The following is a 25,381-nucleotide window of genomic DNA, read 5'->3' on the forward strand; positions in this document are numbered from 1 at the left end:
GTGTGAAACTTCTCACTTATCTTTCTGGAGAAAAGCCAGCAGCAAAGTTCACAGGAGTACATTTGCTTTTCATCCCCACTTACAGGCACTCACCAGGTGCTCAGTGGGTACACTGCACTGTAGGAAGGGAAGAGGGGTGTGTGTGTGTGTGTGTGTGTGTGTGTGTGTGTGTGTGTGTGTGTGTGTGTGTGTGTGTGTGTGTGTGTGTGTGTGTGTGTGTGTGTGTGTGTGTGTGTGTAGTGTGCGTGTAATGTGCAGTGAAGTAATCAATTTTCTCTGAAGGTTGTGAATGACGTCTTATCGTACTTCTAATCAAGTTACTGTGTGAATATAAATGCACTGACTGAGGCTAAACTGAAAGCGTGTGATATTTTTTTCCAGTTTGTTTCAGTTAAATAATCTTCAAAAGAGTAAGAATAAAAAACAAGTAAGGTTCTAAGGGGGAAAAAAATAGGAGCTGCCAATAATGTAGCCACAGTATATTATCTGGATAACTAGCACGTGGAGTCCCATTGTTTCAACAAGGTCTTGTGATGGGGAAACTAAACACCGAAATATCTTCCAGGCAATGGAAACCCCAACAACCTTCATAATAATAGCCACTTCCATGTCTGTGTTGTTTTTTTTAATACCTGTTTAACCTTGAAAACTGGAATGGAAACTTGCAGCTCTAGTTGATTTTATTATCTGAAACTGTTGAAAGTGAATCGTGGAAATGGTTAATATCATTACCAAGTATGCGTGTTGTCTGTTTACTACGATGAGTCTGAATCTACAGCACACTACATGGACCACAGCTGCTGCCTTTGTTCGCTCACTGTAACTTGATGAACTACAATGAAGGAGTGTTACCGAGAGCAGACAAACTCCTGGCCTGGGGTAATCAAAAGATTTCTCCGGAAAAAGAGATACCACCCAAAATGACTTGTCACGAAATCCTCCGGTTTACCACGGGAGGGGAGTTTGGGGTCGACAGCTCATTTATTCTCTCGCCCTCCTTTACTTGAGCTTTCCTGCATTTTCATCCTGGGATCCCCTCTTGTCATTAGTCATCATTACAGCTTTCTCAACTTAGCTCGGGGCATGTAATAAGAAGGGTAGTCAGGCAAGGGAAAATAGGTAGCTCCCTGATGTTTCCTCAAGCCAAGAGTCCTGTGGCAAAAACAACATTGGCTAGTTTTTTTCAGAATGCAAATCAGATGTAGTCAAAGTAATGGCTTAAAGCTGCCAATACAGAGGGAAACATTTGGATAAATCACGACTAAGAAGAACAGGTGTAAAATAAGTGCACTAAGATATTGAATAGTTGAATAAATATACCAAAATAATGATTCGTTTATGATTTTACTGAATCTGACAGCTTGCAGTGGATATTAAAGACCACAACTACAAGACAACCTGGGCAAATGTTCCACATAAATAAGAAATTCAAGGCATCTGAAGCAGAGGAATGAAAGAATAAGGGGATGAATGTTTCAGACGTGTGTGTTCGGAGAAGCGGTGAAAAAAGGAACATTAAATAGAGAATGAAAGAGCAGGTGAAAAGGGGGAAGAGGTTGGTGTGAGGAGGGAAGGTAGAGCAGACCAAAAGGTAGTCATGTGTGCACATGCACATGTACTAATAAGACAAAGTACAAGAGAAAAGAGGAGACAATTGGGAAAGTATGAAACCTCTTTTGTGCCCGTGCTTGAGTGCTCATCTGTTTGAATGACAGACCCCAGCGTAGCAGAACAATTCCACTTTCGCCAGGGTCACGCTTTTTGACCGCGGTTCTTTGCCTTGTAGCTATAAGCATGCAGAAGATGACTTCATATTTGGAGGTTAAAAAAAATTCGGAACAAAAGGATCTTACTGTCTACACTTTAACCATTTCTAAAATACTAAAGAACCTTTTTTTGTTCATATTTTTCTCAGAAACTGACCGACTTGACCTTAAATGTGTAAAACGGCACATATGAAAAGCTATCTGCCACAGCCTCTGGGTGAATAGTTCCTAACAAAGCACATGAAAGATGAATCTAAGGAATTCAGTAGCCACACCCATCTTATATACCTAGCCTACCCAGTAAGGCAGAAGCAAAATCTGCCCTTGGGCCACAAGAAAAAAAAAAAAAAAAAAAAACAGACTGTGCAACAGCCTCTGCCAGATTTGCTTTCCGCCCCCCCCCCCCTTGCTCTTTTCTTTTCCCTCTGGCTTTGTTCTTCAAAGCTACTTGAGCACAGTGGCAATGTGGTTGAGTTTGCACACAGCCAACAGATTTCCAACTCTCAAGACCAGCAGGTATCTTCAATACATGTACTTAAATTAACAGCTTGTACACAAAGAGTCCATAAACTTCCAGTCACAGTGTGGACAGTCCGCCACAGTTTGAGGGTGAAATTTGCTCTGGAAAAGTTGCATAAAACCGCTCGCTGCATGTGCAGGTTACCTCCAGCGGCAAGGTAAAACTGCAACATATGCGGTCGATAAGCAACCGAGACTCCCGGATTTTGTGAGTCTCTTGTGCTGATTTTCACATCGCTGATCTTGACTCTGCAAATCAACCATTGATCTGAAAAGTTCGGATCAGTACTTCCTTGTTCAATCTGCAGCTGAAAAGTAAAGGTTTGCTTTGAACTACCTCCGTTAATTTCACTCACCGGCACCCAGCAGCATTCCTCAGCCTTCTCAGGCCTCTAGCTCACATGCTTACATAAACTTTCTCCCCCCCCCCCCCCCCCCGTCCCCCCTCCCTCCTCCCCACAGCCCCCTCTCTTTCCACAGCCTTGGCAAAATGCTTCAAATTCCACTACCTCCTTGTTGGGCTTAGTGTAACACATAAAAGAGTCCTAAACTAAGCTTTGTTACCCGGCAACGTCATATCACATCACCCCAATGGCCCCAGGCATTTGTAGTTCAGGTCTGTGTTTTAAAAATATTAAATCTGTCGGCGTTGTTGCCTGAAATTCAAAGATATTAAGTATGGTTAAAAAAAAAAAAAAAAAAAAAAAAGATTTTGTTGTATATTTAAGCGCATCACATAAAGCATTCATTTCATCATTTCAGTGCAATATGATGAGGTGATCATTCATCAACTTGGCAAACTGGGCAATAACTATAAAGATTTTTTTCATTCTTAAATTCAATGATAGATGTTTTTTCGTTTTTTTTCATTTTCATTCAGGAATAATGCGTCTGGAGTAGGTGGCACCAGCTGTTCATAAATGCATTACTATGTTTGTGTGTGAGGTTCTTCCCAATTTCTAAATACTAGAAAGGGATTTTACTCTTGTAAATTTTGCATCACTGTAACATCAACATTTCTTGTTTAGTAAAGACTTGAGTAATGTATTTAAATCAGTTGCTAGGAAACTTTGGAAGTGTTGTCAATCAACTAAAAAAAAGCAGCCACAGCAGCATCAGAGGTTAGCACAACTTGTAAAAAAAAAAAACAGTTTTAAGTGGGCGCGCAGTGTGATAAGCTTAACTGCCAATCCTTTGTAAGTGAGGGTGTTACGATGTTTTATTTATATCTGCAAATATTCATGCATTCCAGCGTGAGGTACCCTAGCAAAGTTAGCAAAGAGTGGGGAATTCAGAAAATGTTACTGACATAAAGGTTTTTGTTTTTTGTAAAAAAAAAAACAATCTTCCCAGTTTTTATCATTATCAAACAGCATATTAATGTGTAGTGCAGCCCATTTTAATTCAGTGATGTGCAAATCTAAGCTTAGTTAAAATCCTCCAAAGAGATGATTATTTTAGTAATCCATATTTCCCTGATGTTCTTATTGGAATTAGGTTTTAAAGTAAGTGGCCTACGCTAAGCTGATCTTTCTATTACTTTCATGTTATACTTGAAGGTATGCAATACGGCACACTGTATTATTATAAACAGACGTATAGGAAGTAACAAGACTCACATCAGCTCCATTGTTGTGTTTGTAGGGCACACGGATGTTGGGATAGGTCTTAAGAGATAATCCTAATGATGATACAGTATCACCCAAAAAACCATGTCTATCTTATCTCCTTCAACACACTGGACAAACGTATTACAGCCTATTGAGCCAGTGAGTCATTTCCTCTTCATGCATCACTGAGGATGGTATATATTGTGACTAGAAGCAGGAAAAAAAAAAAAGTCTGTCAACAGCTGGCTCAAGGGAATATTTTCTAGAAATGTTTTTAGTGATGTATGAAACACTGGTACAGTCAGTACCACAGTTCTGAATTTCTTTAGTCATGAAAAAAAAAAAATGACCCCCAAAAAAACAAGATGATGTCTAAAGAATACATAAAAATCTGTAATTTGTGCATCTGAGTCAGAAGAAATGGGGGGGGGGAAATATCTTTTGATACAGTTGTTACATATCGGTGATGCATGACTGAATGGATTTTTCTTTCCCCATTTAAAAAAATAAATGCCTATTAATTCCAGCTGAGATAGCTTTTGGGATTTAGTTGATGATACAAAGCTTCCATTGTTGCTGGGAACAGTGTTATTTCAAAGGCCTTTCAAATAGGCCTCAGAGCAATACTCCTTGATTCAATATCACAGCATTATTTAGAAGCAGTTACTATACCTCCTGGTGCTGAACAGCTCTATGCCTGTTCCTCTGATAACAATAAGTCCATCTCCATTCATTTCTATACCAAACCCTTCTCAACATTGTTCTGTTTTACAACACGACGCGGCTGTTTCTGGCTCTGCATCAACTTCTATATTGATGCACATATCACTATCTATCCATATGTATTTTCTTTGTAGACTTTCAGCTGACAGCCAACTATTTCCTAGGAGAGCATGAGTGGAGAAGCATCGCCATCTCTCCAGGTACCGCGCTAAAAATGATCCCCGGCTGACTTCCCATCACACGAAGCCAAGTTGATCCACGTTAATTCGTGACTACAGATCAATACTTTCTCATGCTTGCAACACAAGTTTTAACAACAAAACGGAATAATAGCAGACATAATTGGTCTGTTTGTAGTGCTATAGTTCAATATTTAAGTTAGTTTTAGCGGTGCTAGTGAGGAGTTTCCCAACTGTTTAAGACATAATGCTAAGCTAAACTGGCTTTATATTCACCATACAGACATAAGCACACTTCCCAAAATGCTAAATTCACTGTTGTGTGTGTCTCTTCTACGGTTCTGAATAGGTTAACTGTGTCCTGTGAGGTAAAAGGGCCTCATTTGCCCTCACTCCTATGCTGTCAACCATGAGACAATAAAAGCAAAATGATACTATTGCAATCATGAGTAGGCTTATATCAAATAAAAAATAAATCAGATAAATGAAATTGTCAGATGGAAGATTTTATTTTCAACCACCATGGTTATAAACATTTTTGGTTGACAGACAGGAAATTGTATTTTTGTATCCCTACTTTAGTGCACTTTCGTGTATTTATGGTCAGGGCTGTCACTTGTCAATTATCATACAGCTTCAAATTGGCTATAAATTCCTAAAATAGTTGCTGAATTTTTTTTAATTTTTTTTTTAAATATCACTGCTATTTGTACTTTACACTTCTTATTTGGGCTGTGATTCTGTTTAGCATTTATGACTTAAAGTAACTACAACTGTATTGTGAAATTGATATTTGAGCATTGATTGTCGTCAAATTAAGCAAATCTACAGCTGGTACTGTACTGGACTTCGAAATGTTCCCTGGGACCCACTGCTGAGAGACTAAGCTTCAGAAAGTATAGATCTAATTCCTGAGTATGAATGAACATACAAAGAAGCACGTTCCCCTGCACAAGGCGCCTCCTGCTTTCTTTAAAAAGATTTAATGGACTGAGAGAACAACATACTTTTAACGAGGGAAAGTGTGTTTTTCATTTAGCAACCTACAATCAACTTTGTCCCGTTGCACATTCCTGGTCCCATCTCCACAGTAACAGCACTCAAGCAAAGACTATTTGGAATCATGTGCCACTTTGCAGTCCAACTTTTATCTCAAACATACAGAAAATTAGGGACAATGGGCAACAGCTCCCTCTTTTAAAACTGTACTTGATGCTTAAAAGACCGATCATAAACAAGTACAAGCATTTGCCTTTTTATTAGAGTTAAGTATCTGTTTCCTTTAACATGGAGACGATAGGAAAAAAGGAGGGAAGGACTGGCTTTTTTTTTTAATGAAACAGGACTTTGTCATATTGCATCAAACTGTTTCATTTGCTTTCACAAAGAAAGCTTTCACAGCAGAGGCCACAGACAGCTTCAAGTGAAAGGGCAATGCATATTTTATCTAACACGAAAGGGCAATGCATACATTATACAATCAGCATCTGCGCCTCCTAACCTCAACACACTCCGCTTTGGTCACCTTGACAATTTTACTTCAAGCTGAGACACAACTTGCTTTACATCCGTTTTCAAAGTTAAATTCTATCGAGCACTTCATCGTCAGCACCAAAGCAGCACCGCCTTCAGTAACTCTTACTCAACTTAGAGATGTAATGAGAACAGATTCTTTGGTGCCATGTTGATTCCAAAATTATAAAACCGCGAGGAAAACCAAACACAAGATGCGTGTGGAGATATTTCCCATTCGAGTTGAATGATCAGGAACAGGTTTAGGACTAGAAACAACCAAAAGCCAGTTTGCAAATAAACATCACCGATCGTCATCAATGAAAGAAAACACCTAAAATGTCTCTTAGCACCTGAAAGACCGGAATTCAGATCTGTACTGAGAATTCAAGGTGAGCAAGTTATTATTGGGAACTATAAAGTGTTCATACCCTGAAACTTCAATCTTTATTGTTTCCAAATTGCAGCGACAACAGCTGTATCTGTTGAAGAAATGCTCCACACACAACACAAAGGTCATGTTGTTAAGGATATTGTAGCTTATAACGCGAACTTGCTGCTGCTTACAACTTTTGTAGGCAACCATTACACGTTAATAATGATAATCGCATCGTTAATTAAATATTAGGCCTCAAAAAGCGGTATGTTTAGGGGCATGTGTTTTATTCACAGTCAGGTTTTCGCAATAAGTGGGCGGGCAAAGTGTCCTTATAGTTCCCAATCAGAACAAGTGTGATTCACCACTCGCTCTTCTCCACTTTGTCCAAATATGGTCACTCCTGGCCCCAAAATAGCAAGATAGGAACAGCCAAAACGGTGAACTCCACGCTTCAGGAGGGCAGCTCACAAACCAACGCCCTTGTCGGTTGGCACTTGATTGTACCGCATGAAATGATATCGTTCATGAAATGATATCGTTCGATGGTTTATTAAAAGTACTTAAAAGTTCTTTTGTAAAGGTGGCTCTTTCTTTTTTTACCTCTGACTTTCTTGCAGCTGTCTACCGGGGATTTTAATTTGGACAAAGTTTCCTGATTTGCACAATCTTCTTTAGTTATTCCAGACAAAGGAAATAGTCAGTGGCAATAAAAACTTTTTTTTTTAAAAACCTACCTGATGTAAGGTGTGTCAAAGCTGAGTCAGGTATACTTTGAGGAGTGAGGACTTGTCTACGATCATCATTCATGATAAGCACAGTTTTATTGCTAGTATTTTTCCTCTGGCACTGGAATTTGACCTGAAGTGGGTTCAAGTGTTTTTCACCTCAATCTTACCGCAACGGTTGATAATATTTCTATATCTGTTTCTATCATCATTGTTTTGCTAGTTTTACCCATTATAAGTGCAGAAGTGGCATCATATTTGACTCTGTAAAGGCATATGCTTTTTCTTTGGCTCTATTCAAATTGTGAATTGTATGAAATTTGAGGAGTTATAATCCTCACAACCTTTTCCGGAACTGACCCACATAAGGTAAGTAGTGCCCTATTGGATTACTCAACAACACTACTGTAAACTGAGCAAACACTTTGGATTTGTTTCCAGCCCAGGAATGCCAGCATTCTTTATATGTTTTCAATGATTTTAGAGCATCAGCTGTAAAGCCTTTTCAATGAGAAAGTCAGTCACAAAAATAAGTCATTAAGTTAGCCATTTGAGCAATCGCCTCTTCAAAATTGTCATAAGCCCTTGCAAACCCATAACAGTTGACCTTTAGGACCCAAACATGTTAAACAGTAGCTGGCCTCTCATTGCATAAAAGCCCTCACAAGTGTATGCTTCCTTCCCAGCACAAAATGGTGGACAAACAAAGCAGACACGTTTCTTTCGTAGGGAAACCTCTTACTAACCAACATGTGGATATGTTTCTCGGGAGTTTAGTTAAATAAACCGGGAGTAAAAAAAGCTAATACCGGATTTGGGATTTGGATTTGATAGCAGGATGTCCATTGTGCTGTGTTTCTGTTGAAACACTCAGTTGCTGATATGTAATATTCAGCACGTAGTGAGCTTTTAGTATGCCAAACTTCAGTTGTGTTTTGCGCCCAGTATTTTCTATTCACTATAGGGTCACAGATCATCTGATTATGAGCAAACGTACCCGATTTTAGTGAGACGGCGTAAATTTGGCGTACAGCATGGGAAGGGGCCCGGGACAGCATCTCGGTAAGAGTACGTTTAAATTAAGATGGCACCGATCCAGTTACCACAGAGCTTTTAATAACACAGAGAATGTCTGGACAAACAGTTGCCATGGACTCCCTGAGCAGTCTGAGAGAAAAGGAACCATAACGGAAGAGGAAGACGTGGTTTGCATAACAGGGTCTCTTCTACTTTGAGTTGATGTAAATGAGAACAGGATGGTATTGAATAGACACCAGTTTTAAATTTAATTGCCGTGTCTCCAGCAAATAACACGTTTGTTCTTTGCATGGTTTGAGAACGTCAGTTAAGTGGGTAGCAAGCACGTCCTGTTTGCGTACTCTAAAATGCAATCCTTTGTGCAGATGCGTCAGATACACCGACTCCTCGAGATTCAGTCACTGTCTACTTTCATCAGCCACCGCAGAGTGCACTGTTTCGCACAGCAACACTTTTGTTTCCCACATCGTCTTATTGTTGTTACTGTGTTATTGTGGATGTCACAACAAGAGGAAAGAACAGTGGTTTATATTGCGGTGATGGAAGAAGCAAAACAATGCAACATAGATCAAAACTGCAGCAGCCTCCTGTATCTTAAACACGTGTACATGGGTTTAGGATTACAAGCATCAAGTGAAACAGTTGCTCACTCCTGCCCACTCAGCTGAAGGTGTGTAGCTCCTGGCAGTTTTCCTCGCACCACTTTTTCATTTATTTTCCCATTTCAAACCATTTCAAAACATTATGGTTAAGATTCACAACATGCAGCTGCAGCTCTGACTATATAGTGGGGTGTGCACCCGTCCTTATAGTTTCCTTTTTGGAAGCGTCATATACTAAACACATAACCACACCCTTCATCTAGTGAAATCATAGGAGGGCCTCACCACCTTGGCTGTATTTAGTTGGCTACTGACCTCAGATCTAATCCATAATAAAAGGACCCAGCCCAGGACAATCCTATCATTGCACCTCTTGATAATCACTTAATAGGCCTCTGGGATTAAAAAGAAAATCAAACCAGGCTCCCAGGATCTGTGCCCTATACAGGATTTGGAGTTAGACATGGATGCCAGTAGCAGGCCTGCATGTGGCTCCATCAAGATACTGCAGTAAAAGATGGAGTGGTGTAACAGCACTATGGTATACCATGGTATTTAGAAATCCTGGTACGTAAAGTCGAGAGATGCAACACAGTCGTGGATTGTAGTGCATTCGGGGTCTGGTAAAAGAACCGTGCTGAAAAAGACCAGAAACTAGTCAACACAAACAACGCTGTGTGCATTATTCGCTACAAGAAAGTTGTGTCCAGGGTGGACTATAAATACCCCCACAAGTGTATGTTAAGTACAGCATCTGAATATACTGCACAGCAGGGAACATCGTCAGCCCACAACGCTCCCAACTAAAGCCAGACAAAGTAAATAAGCTTGTCTTATTGGCAGAAACCTAAATGATTAGCTCCAGTAGACCTATATGCTCTAAACCAAAAGAAGATTGATTACTTTTGGCAAGTTTATACTTGTAAGCTAATGATTTAGCGAGGCCAAATTATTCTGCCTTTTTACAACGGTAGTTTTCTATTATATTCTGCCAAACTTCCATAAAACTGCCTTTAGCCAAACCTTATTACAGCAGAAAAAGATTTATGTGGAGGAAGACATGACTGGTGGTCTGGTCATTTTGCACTGTATAATCTATATTCACAGTGCTGCAACTTAAAATGGGTCAAAAGCATGTAATCCATGCAAGACATGCCCAAGCAATTGGTATTAGACTGCACTGTCATGCATGTGTGACACTGACAACGTCAAATTTCTTTCCCTAAATATTACCATACACCATAAACTGTGGTGAATTTTTTTGAAGGTATTGAAGTATGATAAAAACCAGATTCCACCCTGGTCTTAAACAGTATTAGAGTCCATCACCATTCCCTGCAAAAATTCAACTTCCGTTAAGGTCAGCTTAGCACAAACATTGAAATAAACAGATTTGAAACAGTTTCTCCTTGCGTGTAAGCAGGGAGAAGTCACCAGTTCGAGCTTTAGATATCTCAGCATCTCTCCAACAGAATCTTAATACAAATCAGATATCCAACCGCTACCACAGACACAATCACATGCACACCAAAGCTAACAAACAACCCTGGAGGATGCATCCTTCATAAAGGTTCATCTCCTTCTGCTAAATTCACCAGGCAGAACAAAGTATTTCCCAACAGGTTCACGGAGGAAACTTCCCGTCAACTTATTGAATAATTCACATACTGTATATCCGAGTCTTAATAAACAGGAACCTAAAGATAGAAACAACTTTTCCGGCATTAAAGGTCCACAGCAGACAGATACATCACATTTCAGTCTTTCTTATGTAGATATGAACCTTTGAGGTTACATGTGCCAAGAGAAATCAATGTATTATGCATTAAGTTTCACTGCCTCATTTAGACATTAAAAATACATAGTGCTGAGAGGAATTTAATTTCAAATAGGGAGGGAAAAAAAAAAAAAAAAAAAAAATCACATTAAGCCACTCAAGAATGTGGCAACCCAGTTTAAAAAGGATGGCAGCGAGCCAGGTCCAAAACATCCAACTCAGGTGACGGGTTTGGGGTAAGAACTCCTCGAATTCCAGACTACTTATTTTGAGCTAATTTGAGTCAGCTGCTAAAATCATTCTGGGCAGCTGAGCAAGTATTAACATATTTTCTGCAACATAATGAGAAATCCACAAGCCAAGCCTTGCCATCAGTACCATACTGAAAATATGCCGTTGTAAAAAAAAAAAAAAAAAAAAAAAAAAAAAACTTCCACAACTACCATTAGAACATCTTAACCTTAGGTCAAACAGATTTGACCATTTTCCAAATTGAAACTATCTTATGAAGGAGCATGGATGCGTACAGTCAGTGAGAGCAAGGCTGGGGGAGGAGAGGAGGGAAAATCTCTCAAGACTCTTCTTAGTACCACAGCAACTACTCAGGAATGTCCACACAGGTCTGAGAGACAGCTGGTCCATCTGTTCCTGCCGTCAATCCTCCCGAAGAAGAAAAATGACTGGAATCAGGAACCGTCACTGCCTTACCTCATTGCTCCGTAAAGATGGCTGAATAAAGTCTCGCTGAAAATACCTTTCTTTATCTAAGTGCTGATGCCTATTGCAGAAAAGAACACAAGCGTCACATAGATCTATTGAATTTAGACTCACCAGTTTCCTCATCAATGGAAAATATCCCCAGGCCAGACCCATCTCGTATGGAGTATCGAATCTCTCCATCTTGTCCTCTGTCCTCGTCTTCAGCTGTTACAGTCATCACCGAAGTCCCGACATGTGCATTCTCTTTTATAAATCCCTTTTCCACAAATGATCGGAACAAAGGCCTGTAGAGATTCTCATTCACATCCACCACGTCCACCTCAATGAAGCAGGTCGAGGACAAAGATATGGGCTTCCCTTTGTCTTTAGCTTTTGCCGTCAGGTTGTACACCTGTTTGGTCTCATAATCTAGATTCTGAACAATCCGCAGAGCACCGCTGAGTTTGTCTACTTCGAAATTCCCATCGCCATTGTCAATAAGGCTGTATCGTACCTGACTGGAAGGTCCAAGATCGGGGTCATGAGCCTCCAGCCACATAATTACAGTACCGATTGGGAGGTCCTCCCTCACCTTTACGCGGTAATTGGGGGGAACAAATTTAGGTGGATTGTCATTCACATCTTCCAGGGTGATCTTGAGTTGCACTGTGGACACTAACTGAGGTTCGTTCACTGCTTGGTCACGTGCCGCAATCTTCAAGATATAAAATGGATGGAGCTCGCGATCCAACAGCTTTGTCACGGTCACCACGCCGCTCAGCTCATTGATAGCGAAATGATCGGTGCCTCCCAAAATCGAATACTTGACAAGTCCATTATCCCCTTGATCCTTATCTGTTGAATCCACCTGGATCATTTCTGTCCCAACAGGTGCGCTCTCACTTATTTCAACCGAGTAAGAATCTTGCAAAAATTGGGGGCTGTTGTCGTTGGCATCTAAGATTTTAACATCCAAAAGGCGCGATGAGGATTTTTGAGGTATCCCAAGATCATAAACTGTGATGTTCAGGGTGTAGTGGTCTGTTGTTTCCCGGTCAAGAGGAGAATAAACCAAAAGCCAACCCGTTTCCATATCTACTAGAAAGCGGCTTTCTGTGTCCCCGCCTGATATAACATACACGAGTTTCCTGTTAAAGCCACTATCCGAGTCCGAAGCACTTAACTGGACAACCCGGGCTCCGACAGGGAGGTCCTCTTTAACTTCAATGACACTTGGGAAAGACTCTGCAAACTGAGGAGAGTACCGGTTGACTGAGTGAATGTCCATAAAGTTGTCATCTGGTTCAGTTTGAGTGTGGATTTTGCTGCCATGAAGTAGCTTTTCAGCCAGCATGGTGGCGACGCCAGTTTCGACACATTTTAACTGGACAGGCTTGCGGGCCGTGATGACAGTTATGTTCATGATCATTGGTCGAGTCTCATGTTCGCCGTCGGTTGCGATGATTTGTAAACTATGAAAGGACACTTTAGCTGCCTCTCCCTCGCTCAGCGTGCGCTTCAGTGAGAGCGTGCCAGAGCTCGGGTTCAGTTCAAACAGATCAAGATCATTCCCGGCTTTAATATTGTACCGTACTAGCTGCAGTTCGTCAGCGTCTATGGCGGACGCTGTTGTTATCTGCTCTCCCACGCCGTGATCTCTCGGCACAGTCACTTCACAGTCTACATTTTCAAACAATGGCTTGTTGTCATTCAGGTTATTTAACGTTATGGTGACGGATGCCTCCACCTCTCTCCGGAAAGGGGATCCCCAATCTGATGCCCTGACTCTGAGATTGTAAATCCTGGGCATGAGCTCATAGTCAAGGACCTCTGAGGTACTGATGACACCAGTGAAGTAATCAATAACAAATGGCTGGGGACTCAGATTGGTAATGCTGTAGGTCACATAGCCATTCTCCCCTCTGTCTAAATCAGTGGCTTTAACCGTTAGCACACTGGTCCCTATGGGTACATTCTCATCAACACTGGCCTTGTAGGATGTCTGCTGGAACTCAGGTGCATTGTTATTGACATCAATCACTTCAACGATCACTTTTGTTGCCGCTTTTTTGTCACTGGTGATCACATCCAGCTCAAATTGTGAGGAAATATCAGCATTGATGGGTCCTGCGGTGCTGATTAAGCCGGTATCTGGATTGATGGTGAATCTGTTCTTGTCAGATTTGTGTCTAAAAGCATATTTTAGCTGGGGATACTTTGGCACAGCTGTTACCATAGCGACAGGTGTGTGAAGAGGGGCAAATTCACTCAGATTGACTCTGTAAATGGCCCTCTCAAATATAGGAGGACCCACTTTGAACTGTGCAGAAGTGACATGGACCAGTTTAGCAGATGAAAATTGAGGCGGGTTGCCTTTGTCCTTTGCCTGTAAAGTGAGGTTGTATCCAAAAGGCTGGCTGTCCCAGTCCACATCTTTGACAGCTTTGATTTTATACTCCTTGCTTCCGGGGCTGGTTCTGACAGCCTTGAACTGCTGCAGAGGATCACCGGCCACGATACTCAATGATGCTATCTCGCCGTTTGGTCCTTGGTCGTTGTCCTCCACTGTCACGATGGCATAGGTGGGGTCATGGTCTGCATCGGAGGGGGCCAGGGCTACTGCAGTGATTACAGGTGCATGCTCATTGGCCTGCTCCACCCTCACTGTAAGTTTGGCCATGCTACTGAAACCGCTGCTGCCGTACAGCTTCATCCCTCTGTCCACTGCAAGGATCTCCAACTCGTACAACTTTGTCTCGGAGAAGTCTAGTTTGCCAGTCAGGGTCACCACGCCGCTTGTTGGATGAACTGCAAACATGTCCGTCCACTCTCTGAAACTATAGTAGTATTCTCCATTCGTACCGATATCTGCATCAGTTGCCGTGACCTTGGCCACACTGGATCGTATGGCCGTGTTCTCTGGCAGAGAGATGCTATAGGATGTTGGTGAGAAGAGTGGCCTCAGATCATTGGTGTCCAGTACCCGGACCTTAACTCTAGCGCGACACTCAAAATTGGTGCCCCTCTCTGAGGCTTTGACAGTCAGAATGTAGTGGTCTTTAACCTCCCGGTTCAGAATGGCAGTGCTGCCTCCTTTGGTCCTTATCCGCAAAAAACTGAAATCTCCCAGCAGGTAGTCCTCTGCTTTAAATAAGTTCTCATTGTCTCCAGAGATGATTTTGTACCGTATCTCCCACGCTGGGTCTGTAATATAGATCCCCATCTTGGTGTGACTCTCTAAATATGACTTAGCAGCAGAGTTCTCGTATATGGTAGCATTGTAAACGGCGTCGGTGAATTGCATGGAGGCGGCCCTCCCCATCCTTTGGTTCCCTGCGCAGCCACACAAGAGCTGCAGGAGCAGCACAAGCAGCGAAACCAAGTGCTTCCCCATTATCGTACCGTGATCTTCACAGAACCACCTGTGGGGGGGAAAAAAAAAAACATGTGGATTTTTAGTGTCACAGTCATGCAAAAACATTTAAAAGATTATATTAATTGTGATTTCATTTAGCAAAATTTAAATAACCAGGTGAATTAATCATTTACCACATTCATTCCTATCTGAGCAGCCAGGAATACAGACAAATGCGGAAAACCTTATTCCCCTCGTCATTGTGCACGTTCCCAGACTCCTTTAATGTCCTGACAAGTGATGGCTAGGCTGATAAAAGGCTAAATAGGTTCCATGTGGAAATAAAGATGAAGCAGAGCCGTGAGTCAAGTGACAAGATCTAAGCCTGCCCTGCTCCCATGTCTGCACAATACCAGATGCCAACTATTTACAACAGTGAAACCTCATTCCTCCAAACATCCTCTTAATGAGTTCAGGAGAAGCACTGGCAACACATAGGCAAATAAATCTTTAATTTCCTTGTTGCATGAAAAAAAAAAACACACACACACACACACGTGTTTGTTCTTGTATGGAAATGCAATAAGTAAAATGTCTGGTCTCCATTAAATCTTCTTTTTTTTTTTCTTTTTTTTTTAAATAAATAAATGATTACACATGCAGCATCAAACTGTCTGATATAGTGATTAGCAGTGATCCTGGACTTGTCTTATAGTTCTAAAACAATAAAACACAAGTCTGCTCTTTACAATCTCGTCTTAGTACAATCAGGGTTGAAACCGGGGAGAGACGACTGTGAAACTGCTTTAAAATTACACATTCATTCGTTTACAGCCGCTTTACAGCGTCTCCGGCTGTGTGTGTGTGTGTGTGTGTGTGTGTGTGTGTGTGTGTGTGTGTGTGTGTGTGTGTGTGTGTGTGTGCGTGCGTGCGTGCGCGTGTGTGTGGGAGTCCGTACAAAGACAAATAAAAGCAGGACGGAATGTGTCTGCGAAACAAGCGTTTCGTATAAAACCTACAATATTGACTTTTGGCGTGTCGAAACGACCCGAGCAGGGTTTGGTTGGGAATGTTTTATGAAGGGTTAATAAGTGACAGACTCGAGCTGAAATCACCTTCAGTCTGAAACTATCGCCTGCAGGTACAAAAGAACCATCTGCTTGTGAGCGACCATTGTAAAAAAAAAAAAAAAATTCAAACTAACACTTAAACTTGCGCCTCGTTTTTTTTTTTTTTTTTTTTTTAACACATGAATGAGAAAAAAAAAACCCTCCACATTTGCGTAGTTTTGTTCCTCTGCAAGCTCAAAGCAGCTACAGGTTTCCAATAGGAGAAAAGTTAATTGTTTCAAGAAATGAAGTTTTGGGTGCCTCGAGACTTCCTTCACGTCTGACCCCATCCCCCAACTAAAACCATTCACTTCTTGAAACGATGGCAGCGGAGCGCTGAGCAGAGATACGCCTGATAAAACGCAACCACACACACACACACACAAAACAAAACGCTTAAAGTGCACCTAGAGTTGTGTGTTGTTGTTTAAAAACGGACATTTCAACCTTTAGTTTTGTCGGGGCTGAACTTCTCCGAAGAGGCAGAGAAAGCAGCGGCGGCTCACAATAGCAGACCTAACCTATCTCAACTTTTTTTTTTTTTTTTTTACGTTACCGAGATGCCGACGTTAAAGCGCAGCTCCGTGAAAAAGGCTACCACGTACCCCAAAAAAAAAAAAAACGTTTCACGTACCTCTTCTATTATTAATATCGTAGATTGGGAGGTTTTGCATGTAGTTTATGTCGTCCAAATCTCGGCATGGTAATACGTGGACTCCGCTCCTCTCCGCTACTCCATCTGCCACCAGCAGGCACCCTCTCTCTTCCCCTTTCTCTCCCACACTGGAGCTGCCCGGTATCTCTCCGCGCTGCGCACGTCCGGATCTACTTACCGGCTGGCAGCAGCAGGAGTGAACCTTTCCGCCCTGAACCCACGACCAGGGCGCTTTGATTTACTGTGACTTCCTTCTATTTTCATGTGAAATATTTCCAGAAAGGTCAAGCTTCTTCCTCTTCTAAATTAGTTGCATTTCAATTCAGCAGCTACCATTTCAGCTCCAAGGCAGCCAACTGTTTATACGTGTCCTTACATTCAAATTAAAAGTTGACTGATCATGTTAACACCTGGAGAAAACGACCCTTTCACAAATATCTTCACAGTGACCAGTGCTCATGAGATGTGAGTCCTTTTATGGTTGTTGTTTTTTTCGTTTCCCATAAACTACATATAAATTATTGTTAAATAAGTAATGTATTTTCTTATGCTTTGCTTATTATTAAAATAATCTAAATTAAAGTAACCTCCAACAATGTCCCTTTGTGGTTGTTGCACTCTAGACATTCTTACAGGACCAAACCTTGTGCGGCCCAAATGGACAAACAATATTCACCTGTCAAGCTGTAACCCACCACTTATCTGTGGCTACCTTGACAGGTTATTTTGTGCATGACCTCCTGGCTGCATATAAATATAAATATAAATATAGCCTGTATACAAAGATCAACTAGACAATAATTAATGCTGGCTTTGTTGAAAAAGGAACCTTGAATTCACATCATAATTTTGTCAGCATAAAAATATGGATAAACCTAATTTTGCAAAATAAATTGCAGGTCAGGACCTCTGTGATGACGATAAATAGGCTAATAATGCTTGCAAATGCAACACTCCTCGCCAAGTGTCGTTGCATTTATGTGTATGAATATAAATTCTGGAGATGATCTTGTTCTCATTATTCTTACTAATGTTTTTGTTATCTTAATATCCGGGTTTATGCTGAAAATAAAGTGGGCAGCAGTGCGTCCCGGGCTGTAGTTTGGCACTGGAGCTGGGTGACTAATGACGGTAATACATTTGCCACGAAGGCTCTGATCCCATCAGCACCCCCCCCCCCCGTTCCCCCTCTCCTCACGGACTCATCCTGGACTGCGCTTCTCAGACCAGAGCTGCACTACTTCCCTCTACACGCACGCAGGGAGTGTGGCTGCTATGCGATTGATGGCGCTGTCTCACTGCTCTTGCCCGGACTGCAGTGATCCAGCTGGTGCTCCAGCAAAAAGCCCGTGCTGCATGCAGCTTGACAACTTGTCAACATGTACGTTCCGCTCGTGTGTGTATGTGTGCCATGCGTGTGAGTGCTCTGCGTGCGTATTTGCGCAGTTGGCACAAGTCAGACAGAACCACTCACTTTTCTTTTAACACGCTCATAAAAAAATAAAAAAAATGCTTTGAGTTGAATCCAAAGTTTTAGGAGTGAAAAAAAATAAATAAATTCTAAACAAAACCATGAGCTATGTCTTCTGTTTTTCACGACTACTCACCGGACCAGCTGGACGACCGCCGGCTGTCGCTCCAAACTTCCCTTCACATAAGTCCTGGCAGCTTTTGGTAAATATTTTTAGCAAGCATCTCTCAGATGAGGGAGGCTTCTGCTTGTGAGAATCCGTCACTTTACTCCTCTTCAATTCCTCTTCGCAGTTTCAAAGACTTCACTTACGATCCGCTCAGAGTCATCACACATGGTGGTGGCTTGGTACAGAGACGCGGTAGTAGGCTGTGTTTCGCTCCTCTCCTCCACAGCGGTTCAGGTGGAGTGGCATGCTGTTGCTGCCTTCAGGCGACATCGGAAATATTGCAACCCTGATAAGAAAGCCAAAGAAGACATAACTAGTAAAGATATGGCAATGTCGTGGTTTTCCTGCCTCTGCTGCTCTCTACCCTTCGGAAAGTAGCAGGACGCTGTTGGGGGGGGGGGGGGGAGTGAGAGGAAATCCTATCAAGAACTGATGGTGAAAGTGATGTCTTTGATTCTTGTGTTTTTGTTTTGGTTCTCTGTTTATCTAATTATTTGTCAGATAATTCCCACTTTATTGATACAAAATTTATATTCCATACTGTATATTTATGCCTTCAATATTGCTGAATTTCTTACACAAACAACATCATTGAAAACACATTTGAGCGGAGACAAATTTTTCACCCAATATTTTCTGTAGCCAAAGGCAGTAGAAAGTTCTTGGAAAGTTTGAAAGTAGGGACATCAGATCTCCTTGAAGGCACCCAGGATCTAACAATGACACCTTCATCTGAGAAACGTCTCTGACATCACGGATTTCTTTCTCATTCTTTGCATGCACAGCTCCGTGCAGCTCTGTTTATGTTGTCCACAATGTAAGCAACCACTTCAAAGCTTTTTTTTTTTTTTTTTTTTTTTTCTAAATAACCTTCTTGACTCCTTCTGTTTATTAATTGTGTTCTTCTGACCTTCATGAAACCCCCGTCTAGCTTTGTTTTTTTCTGATCACTGGATGCACTTTAGAGAAGCGAATGTCTTCATTCAGCTCCTCGAACATGTGGTTAACAACTAAACCCGACACCGTGCTGTGAAGTGGCCGCCAAAAAGTGCCAGAGCAGAGAGGGGGCTGCTGCAGGGAGCCGGCGCTCCAGCGTGAGAATCTCTGCCTAATGTCCATTCAGCACTGGCTCATTAAAGTCACATTTGCCCACAGGCTGAGTAAACGAACGAGACCTATGGGCTTAGTGTGTGTGCACGTGTATGTGGCTGACAGAGACAGAAGGAGAGAAAGATTGAGCTTTTGTGTCAGAGTATGTAATGTTTCATCTCTCTTCCCTCTCCCGGCCTCTCGTCTTTCTCTCCTTCAGTTTTGTCCTCGACAATGTTCGGTATCTGAAAGTGATTTTTTTTTTTTTTTTCCCTCCATTTAGCCTCCCCTCTGATCTGCTTGTAAAGCTTTAATTGAATTCAGGTCAGGTGATGCCCAGGGCTGGTTCCACTGCTTTGATCTCACCAAGTGTTTGCAGCCATGGCTGCTAGGGGTTAGGTCCTTGTGCCTTATAGACCTTATGGATATATAGTGTCAGCAGTGAGGAACTCTTCTAGCTCCTTAATAACAACTTAAATCCACTACATAGAGATGTTTATAGATAAACTGGAGGTCCGTCGTTACAGAGGAAATGATGGCTCTCCAAAGATGCACTTAAACGTCTTTGCGAAACCCTGAGTAGAGAAGGGTATCATGGGTAACTGGATGTTACAGATGGCTCTCAGTGGAGACGACACACCTGTGCGTAAAACAGGTTAATCATATGATTAACTGTTGTGAGGTAAGTTCAAAGAGGAGAATAGAACAAATGTAAATACACTACATACATTACACATACGAATAGAAACAGCCACCCAAGTACACAGCCAAGAGAAGCGAGTATTCCGGTGATGTAACGGATTATATCTTGAAGTCATTACATCACATTTGGTAATTTGAGTGATGCTCTGTTTCTTAGTTTGCTAAGATTTGTAAAGGGTCGATATCACTTTGTTCTCTCTGCATTCAGTCGACAGCTCAAATTTGCTTCAAGTAAAGCTACGTTCCGCATTGGGCTATTTTGTTTTGGATGCGGGGACCTTGTAGTTCAACCAGCACCTTTTACACAGCCTGTTCAAGGTGGTAATGTGACGCCTTTATTCCGTCCTCTGTAGAAAAAGGTCCAAACACTGAACAGGGCACTATTGTTTTTCCACCGTTAAGCCGTCAGTCACAGAGTCAAATTCAACGTAACTTGTTTTTACACGAGGTGGGAATGTTTGGCCATTTTTCCGTTTTGCCGGCATGCTATCTAACAATGCACAGCATTATATTAGCTTTGTTTGGTTCAGTGTAAAAAAAAAAAAAGAAAAAGAAAAGCCACCTTAATGAGGGCTCTTCTTTAATGCAATAGTGCAGGATCTCTGTCTAAAATGGGCTACATGTGAGGACTTCAGAGGTGCCGCTAAATGCAGTCGCCCTGCTAACATTTTAGGCTGTCTATGATCACCGGATGGCATCTTATAAAGCAAAACATCTTGTTTCCTAATTTCTGAGTGTAAATACAGAATATGTGTGGGTGTAGAGGATTTATAAATGCCTCTTGGACAGGCGTGTGTTAAGTAGTTTTATAAGGGTTGAGTAAGTGATAACATTTTTCAAGTCGCTGTCACAACACTACAAAGCAGTAACATTTTGCATCCAGGGTTTTTTTCGTTGCAGCTCCTCTTTCTTGCCGCTCCGACTGCAGTGAGAGCTCGATGACTGACTCGCGTCTATGCTTCCTGTGCCCTGCTATTGTGAAAGGCACTGCAATTCTGTCTTCAACTGCAATTGCCTTATTATGACAGGGTTTACAGATGTTGCATATTTTCTCCAACGTAACACTCTGCAGGCTCAATTTCCTTTAAAAAAAAAAAAAAATCCATACTAATCTGCTACAAATTGCCCTCGTGTTGTTGAGAGAAGTTAGGAGCCGGCACGGACCGGCTTGCTGAGTGAGTTACTTCTCGTTCTCCTGTGACTAATGTCTTAAGCTGTAGGTTCACTGCAACTTGAAACTGGATAGAGATCAGGAAGAGATACAGATGATTTGTAGTGCGCCTGCAGTAATAGAGCACCCAGGTATCTGTTTCTCCCACCAGCCAATCGGTGTACAATCTGAATCCTGAAGCAGAGCTTAACAGCAAAAGAGATTAGAATAATTCAATATCCATCCTGCTGAAGTGTCCTCAAGTGAAGACATTGACCCTCTCAGAGCCAGTGCCAGTGTTCCTGAGATGACCCTGTTTATAACAATAGACTGCATTATTGCAAAATGAAAACAGTACACAAAAGCCCCTTTTCTGCTACGCAATGTACCTGACACTAATTTGATGTCAGAAGTTTAAAAACAGAAGAAATCCATGGGAAATAATAGTAATAAACAATTGACATTTCCCCTGAAGCTGGAGGCAAACTGCCGTGCTCTTAAAATAAAGTCTTCTTCTGCCTCAAGCAAAGCAGGAGATTATCTCTGCAAAGCCCCTTTGTGGAAGACGCTTCCGTAATTACCTAAAAAAAAAATGACACAAGAACATTGTGCTATATCTGGAGCAACCTGTTTGGAGAGTTAACATCCCTGCATCATTTATTGGTGTTGTTGCTTTAAGAGAGCATGCGAAGGAAAAAATAAAATGACACGTGTAAAATAGATCACTGCACTTCTTTCCTCATGCGAGGCTATTGAGAGGAAACGCACCGTGTCCTCGGGGAAATCAATAAAAGCCCCTATTCCCTGCTTATAAACTCTACATTTGACGACAACTGTGTTTGTATTTAAAAGATCTTTGTTATTCAATGATTCATAATTCCAAATACATTGGTTGCTCTCTAGAGACGTCCCCAGGTGGACCACAGAAGTACATTCAGAAAATATTCTAAGCAGGCTGATTGCCTTATTAGCTCTGAGACCAAAGTCCATCTATTCACCCAAGAACAGAGAGGTAACCGATGGGGGTGTTTTTGTTCTTAACATTTTACGATATTATATTATTTGCCATCTAACTAAACATAAAACTTCTGATATTACTAAGTTTGAATGAATAGTTGAAGGTATACCTAAATATTTTGCGTGATAAAGAGTAGTGACACCACATATGGCTTTGTTAAGAAGCTACAGCCAGTTAGCATAACGAGTGAAAATAAAAACAGATCTGCTTCCCAGGACTTTTTAAGCTGGCGAAATAATAACTTATAGTTTTTTTTTATTTATTTATTCCCTACACTAACTGAGGTGTGAAAACATTGGCTGTGGTTTTACGGGAGGTTGCGAGCTTTTAAATTCACCTTCTTATCAAACTCACTGCAAGAAAGTGAATAAGAAAAATGTTGAACATGCTATAAGTAAAACAAAAACAGAAGTGTGAGTTACAAGAAGATTTATACAATGTTTGTTGGAGGAGAGAGTTATCCAGGCACTGTTAAACTATTGCAAAACCTACACTTGTAAAGCCCACTAAAGAGCACATTTTGTCTTAATTGTTTATCTGTACAAAAACTTTAATTGTAAAAAAAAAAAAAAACAACAACAATAGGCATAGTTTGTATTCATAGTGAACTTTAGAGGTCATATTTGTTGCCTACATTTTTGGGTTTTATGTTAAACTAAGCTAAGCTAACTGCCTGATTTCATATTTAACATGAAATATAACTGCATCAGTCTTTACATGTAACTCACGGCAAGAAAGCAAATAAGCACAATTGCCAGAAGCCAAGCCATGTTCAACTATTACATGAAGTTTATCAGAGAAAGCGTTGTCGTTTGGCTTTTTCAATCATGGACCTGTGATTTTCTTTCGATTTAAGAACCTCTGCTCCTCAAGAGAGTTTACACTCTGGAGTATTGCCTGGCTGACAAGAAGAGCAGATGGCTTGGGAAGATAATATCTTTGAATAGTACTAAACATATCATGACTGCTTACCATATTCAGGGCAGTCTATCTGTGCAGTGTCGGTTCCAGCGGAAAGCTAGACTGAAGTAGAATAAATTGTTATAATACAGGGTTAAGGAATTGAATCTGCTTTAACATGCAGACTAACTCTCTGATTCTGCAGCGCATAGGTTACTGTCACGCATAAGCATCACATCAACATACGGAGTTTGGTTAAAATATCTCTGAAGCAGACCTCCTCCTTCGAGAGGCCAGCTCTTTGATGTGATGTAAGGCGGGTGGGGGATAAACAACAAACTGAACACAACACTCACTGATATTTCTGATGTACTGTATTCCACCAGTCATTTTTTTCCCTCGCTAAATCCTAATCCCACTGAAATTGTGTCGGGATTATACACAAAAGGCGCATTTTGGACATGGATTTGCATGGATGGATTAGTAAGGCCTTGTAATGGGGGCTCGCGTTTGTAGAGAAACCTCCATCTTCTTGTTGTCTGGCATTAATATGATGCTGGGTTCCACTTGGTGTTACCACACTACTCATCTCCCACCTTGGGAACCCGGATAATTTCTCATTGCTATAAAAGTTGGGAATTTGTATGTATCAGCAAGAACCAGATACCCAAATCAGAAATATTCTGCTTCACAAGGACAGTTTCACACGTCAACAAGCCACTCAAAACAACAGACACCAAATGCTGTATGTTAATTTACAGCTCACGGCTTTCAGACAGTGATACAGAGGATTGGGAGTGCTTTGAACCCCTGAGGATAATATAGCTTTTCACTGTCGCCCAGCCCACATTTTCCCTTGAACAAACTGGTCCAAACAAAACAGAAAATTGCAATAACAACAAAACCATTAAGTACTTACTGTATTCATTACAGCGCCACAAGACGCCGCCTTGCTCTTCAATCGCATTCTTTGTACAAAAACAAGCCAATCATAGACCAACGCCAGTCATGTTTTATGTATTTACATATACATTGGTTTATCTAATAGGAGCCATATCCACATCTTAGACAATGTCCTTGGGCCCCTATGCTGCTTCTTTATCTTTTGATTTGGGGGATGTCAAATCAATCAATGAATAAAAGGATCCATATGAGAACCAAATTTTCTCTCATTCATGTTTTCTCCAATCTTGTTCACAAAAAAGAGAACATTTGTGTAACTAAGTGCTGGAATAATGTGCGTATGTCCTTGGCCCAATCACAACAGAGGATGGGTGCTTGGTAATTTGTTGGAGACAAGATGTTGAGTAATTACATCTGTGGCAAACAGGCAACCCACCATATTCAGACCATATCCTTTTTCACAGCAGGCACAAATTAAATGGGTAACTATCGTGTCTCGTTGCTGAAATATGTAAATTCTGTTTATTTCCTTTATCTGTTTCAAATTAAAAGCCCTAATTTAAAAATAAAACCCATCTTGTATTTCATACATACTATGTTTACTACTATGTTCAATACTACGTTTGTACCCTGTCACTCTTCAATCTACGCAATATGAGAGCTAACTAGCTGAACAATAACCTGATGAAAATATATCATCATTAGACTCAGTCTTTTAGACTTATTTACATAACCATTATGTGCTTATTAAAAACCCTTAACAGGGTCAGTCACTCTTGGAGTTTTCATCCCGTTCATGGAGGTAATAAAAGCATGCTAGAAAACAATTGTCATTTCAGCTTGCAAAATCAACAGTAAGTGGGAAGGACTTAGTAGCTTGCATCTGTCCCAAAATCAACAAACCACTGTTTAAAAAAATACTGGAAATTTTAAGCGTTAGGTCTGTCCCCATTTCAACTGCAACCATCATGTACCGTGCACAAAATGGAAAGCTTGACACGTGTAGCAAACTATCAATAACTGATTACTGAGGTTTTTTTATATTAACATGTGGTTGGTTGTTGATTTTCAAAGTACCAAAAATACTTTTTCATGCTTGCCACAGAATTACAAACGTTTGGGAGACATGAAAGGTGTATTCTCATAGTGTATTATGTGGATGAAACTGACAGTGTGAGATGGACATCAGTTCTGCCTCCCCTCACAGACTCGCAAGAGGAAAATAGTAAAGTGCTTCAGTGGCAAATAATCTGCCCTCCGGATATGTACAAAGGAGGAAGCCCTGGCAGCGTTGTTATTTTAATTAAGCAATATATTCCTGTGTGTGTGTG

At 41.1% G+C, this 25,381-nt stretch overlaps 1 protein-coding gene across 10 annotated transcripts in view; it reads right to left on the reverse strand.

The window, feature by feature from the left end:
* The window catches only part of fat1a (FAT atypical cadherin 1a), a 77,960-nt gene extending 59,529 nt beyond the window's left edge, over positions 1-18,431 (reverse strand). For 9 of the 10 annotated variants that reach the window (XR_011310544.1, XR_011310542.1, XR_011310543.1 and 6 more), the window contains exons 1-2: positions 16,628-16,765; positions 11,662-14,951 (exon numbers count right to left, since the gene is read on the reverse strand). Coding sequence is in view for 7 of the 10 variants with exons in the window: in XM_069689190.1 (XP_069545291.1) it covers positions 11,662-14,923 (3,262 nt within the window). In the remaining 3 variants the exon portion in view is untranslated. Of the gene's footprint in view, positions 1-11,661; positions 14,952-16,627; positions 16,766-18,255 lie in introns of those variants that run through there. The other variant, XM_069689186.1, reaches the window with a different exon arrangement.
* Between the last annotated feature and the right edge of the window lie 6,950 nt (positions 18,432-25,381).

This window comes from Brachyistius frenatus, unplaced genomic scaffold (assembly GCF_029030835.1).
Source record: "Brachyistius frenatus isolate BFR_SWC_R1_liver_20210118 unplaced genomic scaffold, ASM2903083v1 Contig_7, whole genome shotgun sequence".
Taxonomy (NCBI): Eukaryota; Metazoa; Chordata; class Actinopteri; family Embiotocidae; genus Brachyistius; species Brachyistius frenatus.